The sequence below is a fragment of the Lipophrys pholis genome (assembly GCF_963383615.2).
Source record: "Lipophrys pholis genome assembly, chromosome: 15".
In the NCBI taxonomy this organism is placed as follows: domain Eukaryota; kingdom Metazoa; phylum Chordata; class Actinopteri; order Blenniiformes; family Blenniidae; genus Lipophrys; species Lipophrys pholis.
In genome coordinates this window covers 10,046,815-10,065,468 of record NC_137642.1, presented here as the reverse complement: position 1 = coordinate 10,065,468, position 18,654 = coordinate 10,046,815, and the positions used below count along the sequence as shown (strand labels likewise).

Genomic DNA, 18,654 nt, shown 5'->3' with positions numbered 1-18,654 from the left:
TTATGAATTCAATTTAAAAGCTCCACTTGGTTTGCTGGGTCCACAATTCCCTTTCTGTGTCACAGCTGGAAAGCATTGTAATAGTTTTTCTGACAAACCACCTCAATTTCCCATTATTCAGCATTGGCTTGTTGATTGAAATGATGCCATTTTTATACAATCAGAAAGCTTTTAGCATGTTCTTACATCTATGAATAATGATAATTCTAATACAGCTTTCAGGTGTTGAAATAAAGCAGCTGCAATTAAACTCAAGACCCATGAGAGGCAACTTTACTTATTTGACAATGACTCCTAAATCTGATGCTGTATTCAATATAAACAGTTGTAGTTGGGTTTTATTAATTGAGTCCTTTTTTTTTGTTTTTGTTTTTTAGACATCCACTGCTACTGTGAACATGGTCGTCACCGACGTCAACGATAACGACCCTGAGTTTGACCTCACCATATCCACCAACTTTACTGTGCAAGAAGAGGAGGCCAATTTATTCGTAGGACAAATCAGGGTGAGTGCAATGTTTCACAAGAAAGATCTTATTTTTGTGCTCATGTAATATATGTTCTTCTCCCAACTTTTGCAGTCCCTCCTTTTGTTTTTGGTAATTTAGAGCCGATGTAACCTTTTCATTGTTTCGTTTTATACTGTCTCCTGAGTCATGACTGCAACCACGGATGCAGGGGTGAGGAGGAATGTCATTTACTGCCTATGAATCAAGCCCGGTCAACAATCTGTTTCAGTTTCAAAATGCAAGAAATGTGGAATTAATCCAGATATTAAATCGTCTGCAGCATGAGTTTAGCTCCCAATAGTGAATATGAGAGGTGACAGCTTTGCTTTTCTTTGTCTGTGAAATACAATCTCCTATAGGATTTATTTATTTATTTATTTTTAATTAATTACCAATGTAGACGAATTGGTTTGAATATTTGATTAACAATTATTTAACTGATATCTTGCGTGAGTAAACTTATAGCAGACGTGAATGTACTGTGTCAAGTAAGGTGAAACAATCCCCTTTCTTCATGGTTTGTTTGTTTTTGCCCTCCATTTTCTCGCAGCTTCGCAGCCTGATTTTATTTACAATGAGATGCCCAAATCCCCACATTTCCTCCCAACTCAGTGTTTTCAAACACAGTCTGAAACTCAATACAGTTCGGAGTTTTGCTTGAAAAATAGTAAACAAGGTTAAATGTTTGGAAAAGTGGCAGATGGCTTGGGGCACTATTACAATATTTCAGACTGTATTTTATTCTCATACTATTCTCATACTATAATATATATATATATATATATATATATATATATATATATATATATATATTAAAAGAAAACTATGGGCACAAGTTTGGATGTTTGTTTTAGCTGCTGCTCACTTCTGCTGGTTCACACGACAGTAAAAATATTGAATGAAGTCGATTAAAGAGCAGCCGTTCTGTAAATGATGCAGAATAAATTAAAATACCCTTAACCGGCTTGCATCTGATCATTTCTCTTCCACAGATGTAGAATTTCTTCTTTGTGATGGAAGATAACTTCTGTAAATTGCAATTGATTCCTTTAAAAGTCATGGCTTGGATAGATATTTATTTCACTGCCATGTTAGTTTCTTATCCTGTCATCAAGTTGCTCATGCAAACAAAGAAATGCCATCGTCGCTGATGGTAAACAGGCATTGTCATATCGGTCACGTTCTTCATCTTTCGAGACATATGCTTTTAACATTAGGTTTCCCATTACAGTTTTCAGACGGTGATATAATATACTACCTCTAAATGTTAGGGGTTTATGAAGTGTGAAATAAGACAAAAGGACACACAAAGGAAGCTCAGTGTTTGCATGCAGCAAAGCTACCTTCGCTCTCACTCCCAAGTGTTTCTCAGAATTGCAGCCAGCAGCTAGATTGGGGCTTAGCCCACCCCACCAGCTTCTTCTCTCTCTCTCTCTCTCTCTCTCTCCCCTTGTCCTGCTTCCGGAGGTTTTTCTCAGCTGGCTCTCTGCCAGCTTGAGCCGGGGCTCTGCTTCTCTGACTGAAAAGAAAAGTACATTAAAGTACTTAGCTGAACACAATCCCGCTCTCCATGCACATGCACATCAAGAGGCTCCAGCTTAGCCTGTTGTAGCTGATCAAGAAGGTATGGAGGCCTATTTTTTTTTTTTTAAACATTTTACAGTTTGGATATTGTGTATGCAGATGGTCTATTATGATGACCCTTCAAAACAATCAGACTTTGTGAGAATACCATGGCGTCCACATAGATGTCAACTTAGTGGTTTAAAGCATACATACATTTTTGACATGGAAAAAAAAATCATCTGGCCTAGAGACATCTACAAAAGTAGTGATGCGGCATCGATCATGTGAAAATTCCCTATATGATAATTTTCCACAACATAAACCTTTTACAGAGTTATGGCTGCTTTTGTGTGAGATCTGAATTTTTAGATATAGATATATTATGCCTCTTTTTATGATGCTTTGATCGAAAATTTTACATGTATGTGTTTTTGGTAATTGAATAAGAACTGAAAGGAACAGACACCCGCAGCAGAGGCTGCCTCAGTGTTAATTAATTCATCATAACTAATATTTCCTTGTCCACCTACAGCCTGTCTCTACAATATCCTCCTGCCTCTTTCTGGCTTATCTCCTTGACGTAATCCTTTTATAGGCTGGACACATTTTTCCCACTTTCTATGCAGTGAGCACATATTTGCATTTTCAAAGATCATGTTCATTGCATACTATCTGTGGAGACTGTGTCTCTCAGGGTGAGGTTTCTGAATAAACCTGACCTGTTGCATGGATGATAGAAATGTTTTGTTTTACATTAGTCTAAAATATGATTTACATTTGCCCACAAAGGTCAAGAAAGATCATATCATGAGAAATGTGCTTCTCTGCCTTGAAAATGGCTCTATTTTAGAGAAGACAAGAAGTGTGTATGACATTTAAGTGTGAAGTGCCAGTAAGCGCATTAAATGTGTATGAAATGCCCCTTTGCTACATGTGAACACTTTCCAAAGTCTTCCTGGAGTCATTAGTTCATTTGCAAACTGCAGGGGCAGGATTTTTTTCCACATAGAAATACAGAGAGAGAAATATTAATATTTTATTGGACTCTACACTTTGAGGTTGCAAAAAAGACTGAACAAATATTGAACACTTTTCTGTCTAATATTGGAGAATATCTATGACAAAAGAAAGGGAATATGTAAATAAAGGCAAGAGGACCGATCTGTTGCATCCGCTCTCTGCTGGAGATATCTGATGTTGACGTCTCTGTCAATGTGGCAGTTCTGAAGACAAAGAAAAAAAGGAAAAACAACACAATTTGCAGCCAGACCATTGTCACTTAATGTACACCACTCAAGTATTTCTCTTTGTTTCATCATCCATCCTGATAGGCTGACACATGTTCAGTTGCTGCTTGCACTCTTTTCTTAGACCTAAATAACATTTTGATGTGTGATTTTTTTTTTTTTAAAGAGCTTTGTGCAAGTGTGTATCTGGTATACGTTTTGCCTGTCAAACAGTAGCCTGCAGCTTACTGTTACATGACATGCTAGATAAGAGTCAGCAGTAGCATAGGGAACCAATGGAGTGGAGATGGAGACTTCTGAAATAAATTGCACACACTCTGAATTACAGTAAGAAAAGTCTTGCAGAGAGAACATGTGCCCTCCTGCACATGCATGGATTTCCACCGGGTACTGTGTGTGCTTCCACCCACAATCTAAAGAATTGCTTCTTAGGGTAATTGGCGATTCTAAATTGTTCGTAGGTGCAAATATGTTTGGATGACTGTCTGCCCTCTCCGTTAGCTCTGAGATGTATTGGAAACCTGTCCAGGGTTTATCTCACCTTTCTCCCTGTGTCAGCTGGAATGGACTTCAGCCCCACTGAACCTACACAGGGCACTAGCCGTAATACAATACCAATGGATGGGTGGGTACTTTGGCTGTCAATGCTTCAGATTTCAGTGCGGTGTTCTAGTTTTTTTTTTCTTTTTCTCCTTATACTTCTTTGAATTCACCTGCAGGCAGTAATAATGCAGCCCTCAAAGCTTCAGGCAATTGCCAGCAGTGAAGATGACTGCAGTGCATATGCATAATGCGGCTAAGTAGCTTAATGTTAGCCTTAAAGCATTTTGGATTATCGTAACAGTAATTGGAACTGGTTCCCACCTGTTCCTATTTTACACACACTTACACCGACACCAGACGCTTTACCAGGTTATCACAAATGACAGCTTTGCTGGCTGTGCTAATAGAGTCATTTGTTCTGTGACTGACAAATCCTACATCATATAAGCTTCAGTCTGTTTGCTCCGAGCAGGGAGCCATAATCTAAGAATGCAGATGACCGGAGGACAAATTGATTAGAATTTGTGTCAAACATGTCATGGAAACATCATTGGAAATTGTTACATCTAATACAATGCTGTCTATTTAGTTTGCGATTACATTTTTCATTTTTTGATCAAGTGAATTGAGTACAGTGCTTCAAGACGAATGGTGCATGCATGGATGGATGGATGTTAAAGTATGTTGTTTTCACAAGAATATTGAGGATTTTTACCAATATATACATTTTGTTTATTTTATTTATTTTTTTACAATACATTATCGGCCGATAATATTGGGGCGGCTGCTCTACTTAAAGTGGAAATGTGTTGCTTGTTGCTCATTCAGCTTGAGATTTAAGAATTTCTTGGGTTTTCCAGTTTAAGGATTAATCAAAAAATGATTGTTCCAGGCAAAGCTGAATCCATAAAACAACACATGCAACACACTGTGAAGCATTATTTTAAGTGGCTATGTATTAAACACCTGCACAGTTTGTGAAACGGGCTGCTTTCTGCTCAGCAATGCCTCGCATGTCCTTGGCTGTTGCTCTGCATGCATTGAATTTACCCAGCCTTAAAACCATCTCCCTTTAGGAAGTCTTTTTTTTTTTTTTAATGGTAAGCGTCACAAACACTGAATACGCCAACGTTTCTTGCTGGTAAAACTCAAGATTTCTTATAGTATGTGGAAAACTCTTCATTTAGACAAGGGTTTGAAATGAATGAATCAGAAAGACAAACGGTCCTATTGAAATCTATTGTGTTTGTACGCAGCTTTGCTCTGACTAGTCTTTCTGGCTTTATCCATGTAATAATTCTTTGGTGATTGATTGGGATACGTGCAAGTTTTACTTTATTTATTTCTTTCTTTTCATTTCACAGCTCATGAGCCGCTTTTATATGTGGTTTTGTGTGTATTTATGGTCGCTCTTACCACTGTGGGAAACAAGATACTCCTCTCCATCCTAGCCCGAGACAGAATAATAACTTTTGCAAAAGCTTAATGCAAAAGGTCCCATTTTTTTAGTTAAAGCTTTCAGTGTTTGTCAGAGGCTTTGTGTAAAACTAATTAAAGAGCACTTTAAGCAGTCATATGTTTTCATGTGAAGTCTCCCCCTCCTTCCACAGCTCCGTGGATGCATTTTTTGTCTCTATTTGGTGCTGCCTTGTCCTTACTTGCACTGAGGTTGAGGAATGATTGCCAAACAGACACATGAAATGTAGTTTGATCTAGGTGTGTCTTTGTCCTCTTCCCTCTCCTTTTTTTTTTTTTTTTTCCATTCTGCCTCTTACGCTCTCCAAAGATTGACAAAGGAGACTGCTAGAGCAGACACGCATTTATATAAACAGGCATGTTAATGACCTGCCATAAATCTGTAAAGCGGCTAACTTCTTTTCACTCTGCTGGATCATTTTAGGATCACAAAATACACCCGGTGCCTCTTTTCAGCTTTTGCTTTTTCTGTCAAGTCATTGTTTCCTTCTGTTTTTTTTTTTTTTTTTTGGTTTGGTTTTTTTTTCGCAGTCACCTGCTTGCTCTGAAGCTTGGGTTCTGCATTTTTATTTTTTTTATTTTTTTTTACGAGAAGTACAATTCGTTTGAAAAAAGTGTGGCGTTTTCTTTGCTCCCAAATGATTACTCAAAAGTTCCAGTCTGCCTTTAATCTCAATCTCGAGAAATATGAGAGTTGTTTTTGGCTCTGCCTCTGCGCCGCAGCTTACGCGGCTTTCTAAGTAAACCTCTGTAAATATATACGAGGTATTAAGATAAAGCCAAGCTCTAATGGATCATGTAATGGATCAAATTTACAACAGCTGCTGTTTATCCTAAGCATGATACCTCTGCTTTCCACTGGTAAAATCAAGTATTCATATGTTGTTGTGTCTGTGAATATGTATCTTTTTTTTCTATTATTGATAAGAGGGAAATGGATTTGCAGCTTTTCTCACAGGTTGTACGCAGCCCACTTTCACTTGACTTGATTCAGGAATCAATCACGACTATGTACGCTTCAATTGACATAACATTAACAAACTATTACTCCTCCATGTTTTTGCTTTATCTCTCTGTGCAGGGAATTGTGGGAATTTTAAAGGCATCTGTATTTTTTGTGGATAAGGTAACATCAGTCATAAGTGAATGCCTCGACTTTTTCCTGTTTCTGTTTCAAAAACGAAAGTTTTACATCGTATTGCCATATGTGTACTATGAAGTATATTGGTTTATTTGGTGGAGTAGGTTGCCTCCATTGCCCCAGTGTCCATGAGCAAGACATTGATCACATTGATCCCAATGGAGGTTCAGTTTGAGCACATTGTATGGCAGCCATCATCATTGATGCATGAGTGTCCTGGTGAATATGATCTACAATGCAAAGCACTATATCAGTGGAAGCTATTCACCATTTTACCATTCAGTTTTAAAAGTAATTTAGTGTCCTGACTCCATAGTAGACGGGACAAATGTAAATCTGTGACATTCACTTGTTTTGTGTGTTTCTGCATACATGTGTTCGAATATGACCTCATACTAACATCATCACCACCACCACCACCGAAAAAAAACACATCTTGAAATGTGTATCAATAAAGGTATAAATTGTATTTTCTTACTTCTACTTTAAACTATGTGAGTACTTTTCCCACATCGAATGTGTGATGTAACAAAGTCCAACATCGGAACTGAAACTAAAGACCAATTTAAGCAATACCCTCCAAAGGCATGTTGCCCAGATATTAATACTTCTTGTATCCCTGCACTGACTACAAGGTTATCATTAATCTTCCCGGAGCTGAACCTCCAATTATATTCTGTTTCCACAGGCCACCGATCCAGATGCCGGAGCTAATGGCCAGGTGCAGTATCGGATTGTGAATCATCCAGACTTATTTCTAATCAGCACGAACGGAAGCATCTACACAAGAGTGCCACTTGACCGGGAGCTAAGGAACCACTACGACTTAGTGGTAGAGGCCTCGGACGGCGCGGTGGACCCTCGACGGACCAGTCTGACCCTCTCCATCCAGGTCACGGACATCGATGATAATAGCCCAGTCTTCTCGCAGCAAACTTATGTGGTGAACGTTCCCGAGAACAGCCCTGTGGGAACGGTCATCCTGAAGCTCAGTGTAAGCAATTTCAAGTGCAAGTATTTACAGCAAGAGTTGTTGTCTCCCTTCATATTCCGTAGTTACTTGTGTTAACAGCCTTTTAGCATCTCCTGACTTTAAGAGCAGGCGTTTCAGTGTTTAAAATGTCAAGCGCTGCCAGACAAGAGTGTTTTTCTCAGACAGTAGCCTATACAATCCTCACATACAGGGCAAAGAAAAACAGCTTTCAGCTGCTGTGGCGGCTTTCTGGCCATTTTCAGACAAGACCAAGCCTAATACTGTTTTTTTCCAAGCATTAACTGGCTTTTGGTAGCTTTTTCTTTTCCTCCAGCCTGACAGACTAATTCATTGTCAGATACATTTTTGAAGAAGAAAAAAACAAAAAAACACAACTCTTTTTTCTGATTGGTCCACTTTAACTTACTGGATAGTTTCGCCACAGTCGAATGTTGGTGCATAATGTAAAGAGCAGCCATGTGCGTGCAGAGCAAATACTAGCAGAAGGGCGAGTAATTGCTGGCATATTGTGAGTGACATCTCCTGGAGGGGATAAAGCCGGAGGGGTGGGTGGCTGGTAAGGAGGGGGCTGAGGAGCGTGAGTGACAGTGGCACTGTGACACTATTAATCTCCAAGACGGCGACACCTCCATCAACTCTAAACGGACGGGGGCAGCAGTCAAGACATGTAAAGAGCAAAAGTGAGATAAACCAGAGCTTTCCTCACAAAGAAGACAAAGAACTGGTTTACATTGGTAGAATAAAGCATGCCGCTTATGCTTGAAGGAACATTTTGATTTGCGCTAATAACCCATGTTGTGGATATAATGACAAGGTGAATACCAATAGGCATTTCAGTCCATCCATTTTTCCATCTATTGACTTTTTTCATATTTTCTTGATTCGATACTTGACTTTCCCTTTATTAATAACTGCAGGTTCTGACTTATCCCGAGCACAGTTTTTTACAGATATAAAAAATATATATATTCTAATGACCTTGGTGAACTCCCCTAGGATGATTTTGACAAAAACTTTAACAGCGACTAAGTATAGGCTGCATTTTGGGGAAACCTGATACATTTTCATTTAAATAATGTGAATTAAGTCTGTTTGCAGATTCTGGCATTAAAGTGGCTCCCACGATAGCCCAAAAAATAAATTAATCAGTGTTTTGTTTTTTTGTTTTATTTTTCTGAGCTGGGAGTTTAAAAAAAGTCCATCCTGGTTGCAGTACATTTAATCTTTACAACTAAAGATCACTTGTTGAGTCCAAACAATACCCATATAAAGCCTGTATTGGGCCATAAAATCACACCACAGTCTCATGACATATCGTTGCTGAGCCGAATACTTAATTTGTGTTTTCTTTCCAAATGGAACTCAAAATCAACTGATGAAATTAAAGGTTGAGAAGCTTGACTGACAATATTTTTACAGCGCCTGAGTGCAGGCGAGGCTTTAACGGCCATGTAGTGAGCATTGTTGGCAACCACTTTTTCAATGCAAATAAAGGCTTCAAAAGTCATTTTATATTATGGAATCGAACACGAATTGTTGAGGCTGAGTTACGCACAGAATTCATTGTGTCAAACAACCATTCGGATGTAATGCTTTGATGGGAACTCTCACAGCACTAGATCAGCCTTAGATATGATTTGTGATCACCTCGAATCAGTCACACTCCCTGAGTTTCTCATATGTGACCAACAGTCCTCAATAAACCATGAACTATATGATACAGTAAGTGCATGTGTGAATTTCTCTCCTGCTAAACCAGAGATTCACAGCTAAATTCTGTGTTTGGTGCATATACATCAGCATGCATTCTTTGTCTTCATTCTAAATGCAATAATGTTGTTACCCCCAATATGCATTCATCTGCTGTAGACCATGTCAGACATGTTATGATAGTAGTGACTTGAGTCTATCTCAATTAAATGTGGTTAAAAGGCACTTTACATTTTGGTCATTTTGGTCAGGACTAAAAAGTCCATCACTATGTTAGCAGCTAGAGACAGAAAGATCGTATTGCCTTGCAAATTATTGCTACTTAAAGATTTGTGATTTAATGCAATGAACTTAATTTATCCTTTGCGGCTTAATTTAATCATAACCACCCGATTAATGATTGATGTAGGTAACCCCTACAGCATAAAAACTCAGGTTTAAAATAGAAACATAAATATTAATCGTCGACTTATTAAACCCATCAGCGTATATGTGTGTGCAATGTCTTATTGTGAGGTATTTCTGCTTTTATCAATCTTTTTTTTTTTTTTTTGTAATCAGATATTGTGTGTTTTCTTTTAATGTATTCCTCTTGTTTGGCTCTTCGTTCTCCCAGGCGGTGGATTCAGACCTTTTCTCTAACGTCACTTATCGGATCAAGACTGAATCGGCCAGACAGCTGTTTTCTATGAACGCGATCACAGGGGAGTTAGCTGTGCTACAGACCCTGGATTTCGAGGACCTGGCAGCCATGGGCATGGGGACCTCGTACACGTTCCAGGTGGAAGCTATCGACCAAGGAGGGGTCATGCCCCCAGGGCAAGCCACTGTCACGGTCCGCATCACGGTAAGAGCCTTCGGAAAGTCAGTCTGCCATTACCTCCTTTTGGTTCTTTCATCTATCCTCATTGTCCCTTTGGAGTCGCAGCACTACCCGTGCATATGTGGTGGGTCAATATGTGAGACATACTACAGCGTTTTACCTGCACTGCTATTGTTTATTATTCAGTTTTCTCATTTTTTTTATTTTAAAGGCGGACAACTTCCCTTTTGTAAAACAACATGTTGGCCTCCTGAACAGCTCATCCTCACAGCACAACCAGTAAAAAGAGGGTTGATGGATAGGTGTGTGTGTATTTCACAGAGTGCTATTCCAGATCTGAATGACTCATTAGCTTTGTGACAGCAATTATGTCAGGTTTTTCAGGAGCTTGTGTTCCCTTTCCAGCCTTTCATGCGATTAACAGCTGAATCCCAACCAAAGGATTAGACGCCTTGTGTCGTGATACTATTCATGTGTGGATGCATAAGTGTGTGTGTGTTGTGTGTGTGTGTGTGTATGTGTCAATAGTTGTGTGGTGTATTTCCTCAAAGTGTGTATGCATTCATCTCTGAATCCATCCTCCTCCAGTGACTGTCTCAAAGTCGGCATTACACAGGAAAGCAGGAAGTGCCCAAGTTTTAATAAGCATGCTCGCCGCGTGGCCTGCCAACCTGTGGAGTGAGTTTGTCCTCTGATAAGGACGAGCTTTGTGGCATTCTTTGTGCTGTCACCCAGACATGGCGCGTGAAAGGATAAGGCATTGCACAGCCGCTGATATCAAACCAATGTCAGCCTTTTCAAATGGCAGATGTGAGCCTAATAGATTCATGCAGCCTTCTTGTAGACTAAAGATGGAGCTGATTCGATTCTCTTCTTCATGTAACAACACCACAGGGTTATTTGATGTTTCCTGTTCTTGACAGGTTTTTTCTCTCTTGTTTTGTTGTTGTCTTTTTTTCTCTTCTTTTTTTTTTTTATCAAACACCCCGCCGTGATGGATTGAGTGTCCTTCTCGTCTCGCTGTTCCGATTGAACTGTACAAACTTTTTCCTCCTTTATTCACGTTGGATTTGTAGAACTGTGTGTGCTTGTGAGTGTGGGCGCACGGTTTGGCCTTAAATCACCGCGTGTATGCGGACATGTACCTCCATGCATATTGTAAACAAATATGTACGGTGTGGACATCCTGCTAATAGCGTACTTAGAAACACTTGCAGCCTGAGCGTCAGCCTTTGTTGTTCAAAGCAAGAGCTGGATCATAGATTTTCTGCTCAGAAACACTAAACCTGTGTTGAGATCAAAGAAAGGTGCCCTCCTCCACCGGGTGTAAAGAACACATAATGTTGCCCATTGAATTCCTGAGAAATGTGTGAAGGGCCCTGTGAGTTCTCATTGCCATGCAGCTATCAAGATTTCTTTTCTTTGAGAAGGTGGTAAACTCTGCTATGCTTTATTTACAGGAAGAAGGTGATTAAAAGCTAAGGTTGATGTGTTGAAATTCTCATGTATTCCAGGGAGGAGTAAATCACCGAGCACTATCAGAACCATTTCATCACAGAAAGAGAGTTTCATATAGGGAGGGGGGAGAAAAAATGGAAGACGCTGTGAGCAATTGATCATTATCTCGTTATTTGTTTTGTCGTGGTTATAAGAGCCAGCACTAGAATTTGATACGCCTCACAATTTCATGATATCCTGTCAGCTCTCTTGTGTGGTTTGTCAGGAGGTCTTAATTTTGTTGTGCAGGCGTACAATGTGCGACTGTGCAATGACAATAGCGACTTTTCTTCGGATTTATCGAAACAATGCTCCCGTGTGTTTTCAGAACTGGTTTGAAAGATCCACCCCTGATCGTGAATTATGACTTACCCAACGAATAGTTCGTTAAACCATTAAATTATCACCTAAATTATTATATTTTTGAAATTGACTTTTCTATTTTCTCTCATTTGTTTTTTTTCCCATTTGCTTTATTTTAATATATTCTCCCATATTTCTTAAATTCGTATTCTTTTTTCACTTCTTTGTCAAGGTTTATTCAAAGATCGTAAGTAATTGTCAAGAAACACTGTATTATATAGTAAGATTTCTTTTATTTGTGTGAAGTATTTCTAGATAGTTTTATAGAGGTATCAGCTTCATTTTTAATGGTCTTCTGATTATACAGTATATGCATTTATCATTGTGTGATGACATTCACTTCTCAGATAAATAAGCCAAACTGTTAATTTTAATGTCAGGGCTTTCCCTATTTTGCTATAAACTGGAGTGTAACTAAAGACCTTATACGGGCACAATATTATTTTTGCCATATCAGTCACGTAATAACTCCTAACCATTTTTAATTTTTTTTTTTTTAGGACATGAATGACTTCTCCCCCATTTTCAGCCAAGACCTGTATAGGGGCATGGTGGCTCCTAATGCAGAGAAAGGAACAGTCATCACAACTGTGTTTGCAGAGGATCAGGACCCACCGGTGAGTATCATAGACAAGAAGACAAAAAAGATGAAACCATTTCTTTTTTTTTTTAAGATATATTTACTTGTTACTTGCGTGTTGATCACATGATGCATTTTAAAGATTTTTTTTTAGGACCACGTCGCCCCCATTAGCTATTCAGTGTGTTATCCCCCATTGTTCTGTCTCCTGCTGTAAGAGGATCTTGCTTAGCATCCTCACTTGTGTGAGTCATCTTGCAGTTGCCTCAGACGGTGTCATGTTTCCTCAAAGTTCTCTACCTCACTATATCTGAGCGGGTTGCCTTGGGAATGGAGCGGTTATATATTTATTTATTTGAGTCGGAGGGAAACCAAAGACCAAAATTACACAATGGCAGACAAAAAAATGTGTGACATAGTGTTGTGACAAGAAGTTTTACGGTGAGTACACACTCTGACAACTCCTAACTGCACGTCATTTACCACAGATGAACTCTTTTTACTGGCATCACCACCCACCTTAATATTTCATTGCACTTTGTGAGTCAGCAGCCCTCTTGCTTACATCCTCCTTTTCCTTTGGTTTCACTTTTGTTTATAGAGACTTCCCTCATGGGGCTCTTAGTTATTTTGTCAATTTATTCTCAAATATTCTGAGGAAATAAAGTGAATGAGAAGATCCCGGTGACCCCTGAGCTTTGCTCAAATACCTTTCGGCTCTGAATGTTGTTGGGTTTTTTTTTTCTGTGAAACCTTGTAAAGCTGCACCGGGATTCTTCTTAAAAATGGTTCTCCTGCTGGTGGTACCTCACCAGGACTGGATAAGCTTGTGCTCTCTCTGCAGCGCATAAACACAGAGGGATGTGGATGCCTGTCAGTGTCGTCTGTGGGTGGTAGAACACATCCAGAATGGCACAGTGACTGCTGTACATCTCTCTTTCTCTCACTTCTCCTGGCCCCCCCACTCCCCGATATCTCTTTTTTTTTTTATTTGAGCTTTTGCTTTTTCCTCTCATTATTTCTTGCAAAAAATATTCAACAGCACTAAAGCACAAATAAGATATTGTGTTACCATGAGCACAGAGGCTGCGTGTCATGCACAGGAGTGACACGGAGAAATGGTTTGACTGACAGAGGGATTAGATTTCCTAACAGGGGCTGACTAACCCAGTCTCTTATTGACCTGGATATGGGAGCTCAAAGCGGTTTATTGACAGGACGGCTGTCATAGACACCTCCGTTTGATGGAGCAGAGCTTAGTCTGGTCTATTGCGTACTAAATACACAAACAAAGGCATGCTCACACGCTCTCTCACTGCCACAGACACTCGTATAAAACCCACACAGCCGAAGAGAGAAAGAAGGAAGTAGATCATGTCAGACATGTGTAATGCCTTGATTTATTTCAAGACATTATACTATTCCTTGGGGTAGACGTAACTCATCAAAAAAATGGCTTATTTATAAAGTGTTATGGGTATTTGTACTTATTTGAGCATTTTTTTTCACTCACACTTGAGTGAGATTTACACCATGCGATAATTTACTGCTTTTAGAAGTTGCTTCTGGGTAGGCCCACGATATAAATCCCTTTCCCCCCTTTTTGATCTGCATTTTTGTAGAGCGAATGTTTCAATTTCTTTCTTCTTTACATTTCCTAAGATACATATTGGACGGGTCTCCAGTCCATCACAGGGCAAACACAGAGGCAGATCATCACACACGCTCACTTTCACACCAAAGGGCAATTTAGAATCAATTAACCTCATGCATGTTTTTGAACCATAGGAGGAAACCCACATACACAGGCCCCAGCTGTTATATGTACCCTGCCTTTCTCATTCGCCAAGCGAGCACGCTGCCCAGAGATATTTTAAATAGTTGAATTTGGTTGGATGACTGATAATACAACTAAATATAAGATATAAGATAAGATAAGATATCCCTTTATGTATCTCGCATGTGGAGAAATTTGCAGTGGTACAGCAGGATAGTACAGAGAAAGAAGCACACATAGCAGGAACTAAAAAAAAAAAAAATATATATATAGCAATAACACTAGTATTGTTCTGTAAATTGCTTTCAAGTAGTAAAGTACTTCTGTCAAGTGGGTAGAGTGAGGTGGATATATTGCCTTATTCATTTGTCCAAGTGTCACCCCAAATTTCTCTCATTTGAAGGTGAATCTTTCATGGCAGATGTCACCATCAGTGTTTTTGTGTGTGTGTGTATTAATGACTGAATGCAAAACAACTGTTCATCATTCATCATCCGTTCACCATTTACTTGTGTGTCTTGATTTTTGAACAGTTTAAGCAATGAAACTGTTCATACATATTTGAATTCAGAATTCTAGTACTTTGCTCATCCGATGAGATCAAAGGCTTCAAAATTCTTTCAGCTCGAGACCCAGAACCAAAATGGGGCGTCTTCCCAGGACGCAAACATGGCATCACTACATTTATGAACTATTGATGAAGAATGCAGCAACTCATGAATTTTAATTTCAAATGAAGTGTATTTATTACAAGTTGTACATCAAGTTAAGGGAGGGTGCACTTAATAAATCTAATAACTAACAATAAGAAAATGAACTGCCATTCAGTGCCGAACCCTGCCGGTAAGAACCAGTTCAAAACGGCTTTGGCAAAGCCAAAGAGGGAGAAGAGGAAATATGGAAAGGTTGAACAATGTATAATAATTCCTAAAATAAATTCACAAAACTATTTCACTCCACCCCCTGGCAACTCAAAGAAAATGGTGGGAATCACTGAATCTGAATATATATTTTCTATGCATTTATTTAAAAGAAGGCATAATATCTTTCTACATGAGTCTGAAAAAAGAAGTGATTGCAATGGATAATTTCTTTAAATCATTTTAGATAGCGTCATAATGTTGGCTAGTATGAACTGTATGATAATGGTAAACACAAATGTTCCAGAAGCACATTTTGCTTTTGGGTGCAACATTTCAAGTCTCTTTCAATACGATAGTCTCATTTGTCAAAAATAAGACTTTAGTTTACGACCGCAGATGAAATTCACTGTTACTGCGTTTTGTGTTTTCCATTTTCCCCACAGTGTTTTAGTCACTTTGCAAATCTACTTTCATTTCTGAAATGACCAAAATAATGTCTTATATTTGTTCCACTCCTGGTTGAAGCTCTGCCGCTGTGCTGTGTATTTTTTGGATCTCGTTGAGTGACAGTTCTAGTACTTCACTTCATCATCTTGCTCTTATTTATTGAAGAGAGCTAGACTTTTATTGGAAAAGAAAGGCATGAATCAAAGCCACATTTGGACATTAATCCTTTTTGAAAACTTCCCACTAGGTAGCAGTAAGAGAGTTTTGATTTTATTTTTATTTATTTATTTATTTTTTGTACTCGAACTACAGTTTGTCTACATTTTTGTTACTCGTCTGCAATGGTAATAGCGCAGTGGGTTCACTCTAGTGGTGAATATGAAATATTCATAGTCTGTTAGTTACATGCCATACAAGAGAAAGTGTTGTACATCTAAGAATGTCTGCGGACAGAAACAAGGTAAAATCTCGCTGTAAGCTCACTCCACTCACAGCTGGGCTTGTTTTTGTCCATCATCTCTAAGTCTTTGCGTTTCCTGAGTCTATCACTTTGAAACGCTGCAGTCTACTTACATTGTTTTTTTGTTGTTTTTTTTCAAATACACATTGAATGTAGCACGGAAAAACTTTTGTATGGTATGCTTTTGATATAGCGTTCTGGTCAACGTCGGGGTTTCAAAGAGCAAAGCTAATAACGTAAATAGAGGAGAAGGAATTGGAGGCTGAGTGCTGTTCTGACTGACTGACTGACTGACTGTATGTTTAGCTTTGAGCCAAGCATTTTTAACCTGCTGTCATCGCCGAGGAGTTCGTACTGCAGTCATTCGAGTGGTCTGCGGGACGTGTTTTTGTTGTGTCTGATCTTGACCTCACGCCACATCTTCACACGATGGAAAACAATTTGAGGAGCTTTTAGGAATAAGACTTTATTTTCTTTGAGAATCCTCTTAGTGGGTTCACCTTGATAGTTTTGAAACCTCTTAGTGACAGATTTGGGCCTGTAAGTCTCCCGAAGGGATTCACTCTACGAGAGGATTTACCTCACTTTCCAGCCTGGGGTTGTACCCCTACCCCCCTGGGGGAGTAAAATCTGCTCCAGCAAGCTTCAATGAGGTTATTTAAAATTTGTGAGGTTTTTAGTGTCCAAAGGGACGACACTGGAACAAGATAAGCTCATAGAGATGATTACTAATCAGGAACCGTGATTAATCACAATCAAAGGGTCATAATAAATCCAGTCTGACTAATGAATGAACATGCGTTACTGATGAGAGAAAAAAAGTTTTTATTTGATATAAAAAGAATAGGTTGAATGAGCTTGTATAAGACTTCAAATATGAGGATGAGTTTAATGAGGGGTCAAGACAAGCAAAGAGTTTTTCATATGGATGACAGGAGATGGGTAATTTTTCAGAGTACATGAGAACAACAGTTGTTCAGAGACAAGCCACTTCTGCTGCTTCGCCTGATTAGACAATCAAATTTAAAATGCATCTTTATTTTAAAAGTATAGCTATACTATCTTGTCCTGAATACACATGGAAGTATTGGACGAATTAGTTTCGTTTGACTATGTTATATGCTGGGGTAAGAAACAACCAAGGGCAAATTGAGTGCTCAGTCATATTCAGGTATTTTGTTTTACCTTAATGAATATTTCTGACCAGGTGTAAATCTTATCTGTCCCTAAAGTGACATTATGATTCCATAGCTGATTGACATATAGCTTATAAAGGTACAAAGAATACACAAGCACAACTTAATCTGTGTATTTTCTGTAGATTTTACTGTAAAATGCTCGATTGAACGCATGAATGAACACAGTAAACAAAGATTAGAAAATTGAATAAATCTATTTTTATTCACAAGAGAATTTAAACTGGGGAAAGAAAATGTGAAACTAGTTGGAGAAGCATTTTGTACCAAGTTAGGTTTACTTGTCCAAAGATCTTGACTTTGACTGGATATCTAGGCTGTAGACCGATATCTGAATCTTAGGAACTCCTGCATTGATAAGAAGCCTGACTTTGCACTTGAAACCACCGTAAAGACTCAGGAACATTTCCAGAAATCAGTGTCTGTCAACAGAGTTCACTGCACAATCCTCAAATGGAAGTTACTTCTCTATCATGCAAAAATATGTGAACTATGAAATATGTGAAAAAGGTGAACACAACCAAAAAAGGCTGCAGTTTATTTTGCAGTGGACTGAGGCAAAATAGTTTTGTGTGCAGATAAGTAAACTTTTTTTTTTTTTTTCCCCCAATAAGTCATGGGTGTCTTGCAGAGTAAGGAGATGAGGAATTATCCACCTTGTTATCGCCCTATAGTTCAAAAGCTTGCAGCTGTGATGATATAAATTTGTAAAACTGGAGCAACTCGCTTGTCTGAAAATGCTCTTTCATTGTGGCAAAGCTTTTGTTTTCTGTTCCTTTTTAGAGTGCTGTGTTGGGGGAGTTTAAATATGTGTCTGTGTCGATTTAAAATGTCCCCATTGTTGGATGAATAAATGATTATCTAATGTTTTTGTTTCCTCCAAGAGTTTATTACTGAGGAATGCTTTTATTTTTGCCACTTTTGACGAGAGGCGATGTCCAGACAAGGAGGTTGTTATTAAACCCACTCGTCCTCCTTCTTTTCTTCAGGGTACTCCAGCCAGCTTCATCCGCTACAGAGTGGACCTGGACAGGTCACCGTACAGTGGGAGCATCTTTGAGGTGGAAGAGGAAACAGGAAGAGTCATCACGAAGGTCAACCTCAACGAAGAACCCAGCGTCACTTTTCAAGTGAGGGACTGTGGTTATCAGAATGGACTCTATTGGCCAACTTGTGCGTACAAGAAGGAATTTGTATCTGGCTTATAATACACTCTGTGCAGAATAATCAGCGTATAAAATATAAAAAAAAACTAATATTTGGAGAAATAAAACTGTACATTAAGACAACGTAATAAGGGCTGAACATTTCTACATTTGATATAAAGTGGATGGAAATATTTCCATACTTATATACAGGTTTTCCCTTTGCTGTTTGCCGGGTGTTTGTGAGAACAGCAGCCTGGGGGAGGGAGCTGTCTATGTGTGGGCTGGTTTGGGAAAACAGAGATGTTCAACTGCTA

The 18,654-nt window shown here is 38.9% G+C and overlaps 1 protein-coding gene across 1 annotated transcript in view; it reads left to right on the top strand.

Annotated features, from left to right (window-relative positions):
- Positions 1-18,654, top strand: part of LOC308121282 (protocadherin-15-like) — a gene marked incomplete at both ends in the record, with an annotated part of 142,274 nt that overhangs the window by 69,680 nt on the left and 53,940 nt on the right. The window contains 5 exons of the mRNA XM_080482446.1: positions 378-506; positions 7,171-7,476; positions 9,803-10,033; positions 12,370-12,486; positions 18,182-18,322. Of these exons, the coding sequence (XP_080338572.1) occupies positions 378-506; positions 7,171-7,476; positions 9,803-10,033; positions 12,370-12,486; positions 18,182-18,322 (924 nt within the window). The remainder of the gene's footprint in view (positions 1-377; positions 507-7,170; positions 7,477-9,802; positions 10,034-12,369; positions 12,487-18,181; positions 18,323-18,654) is intronic.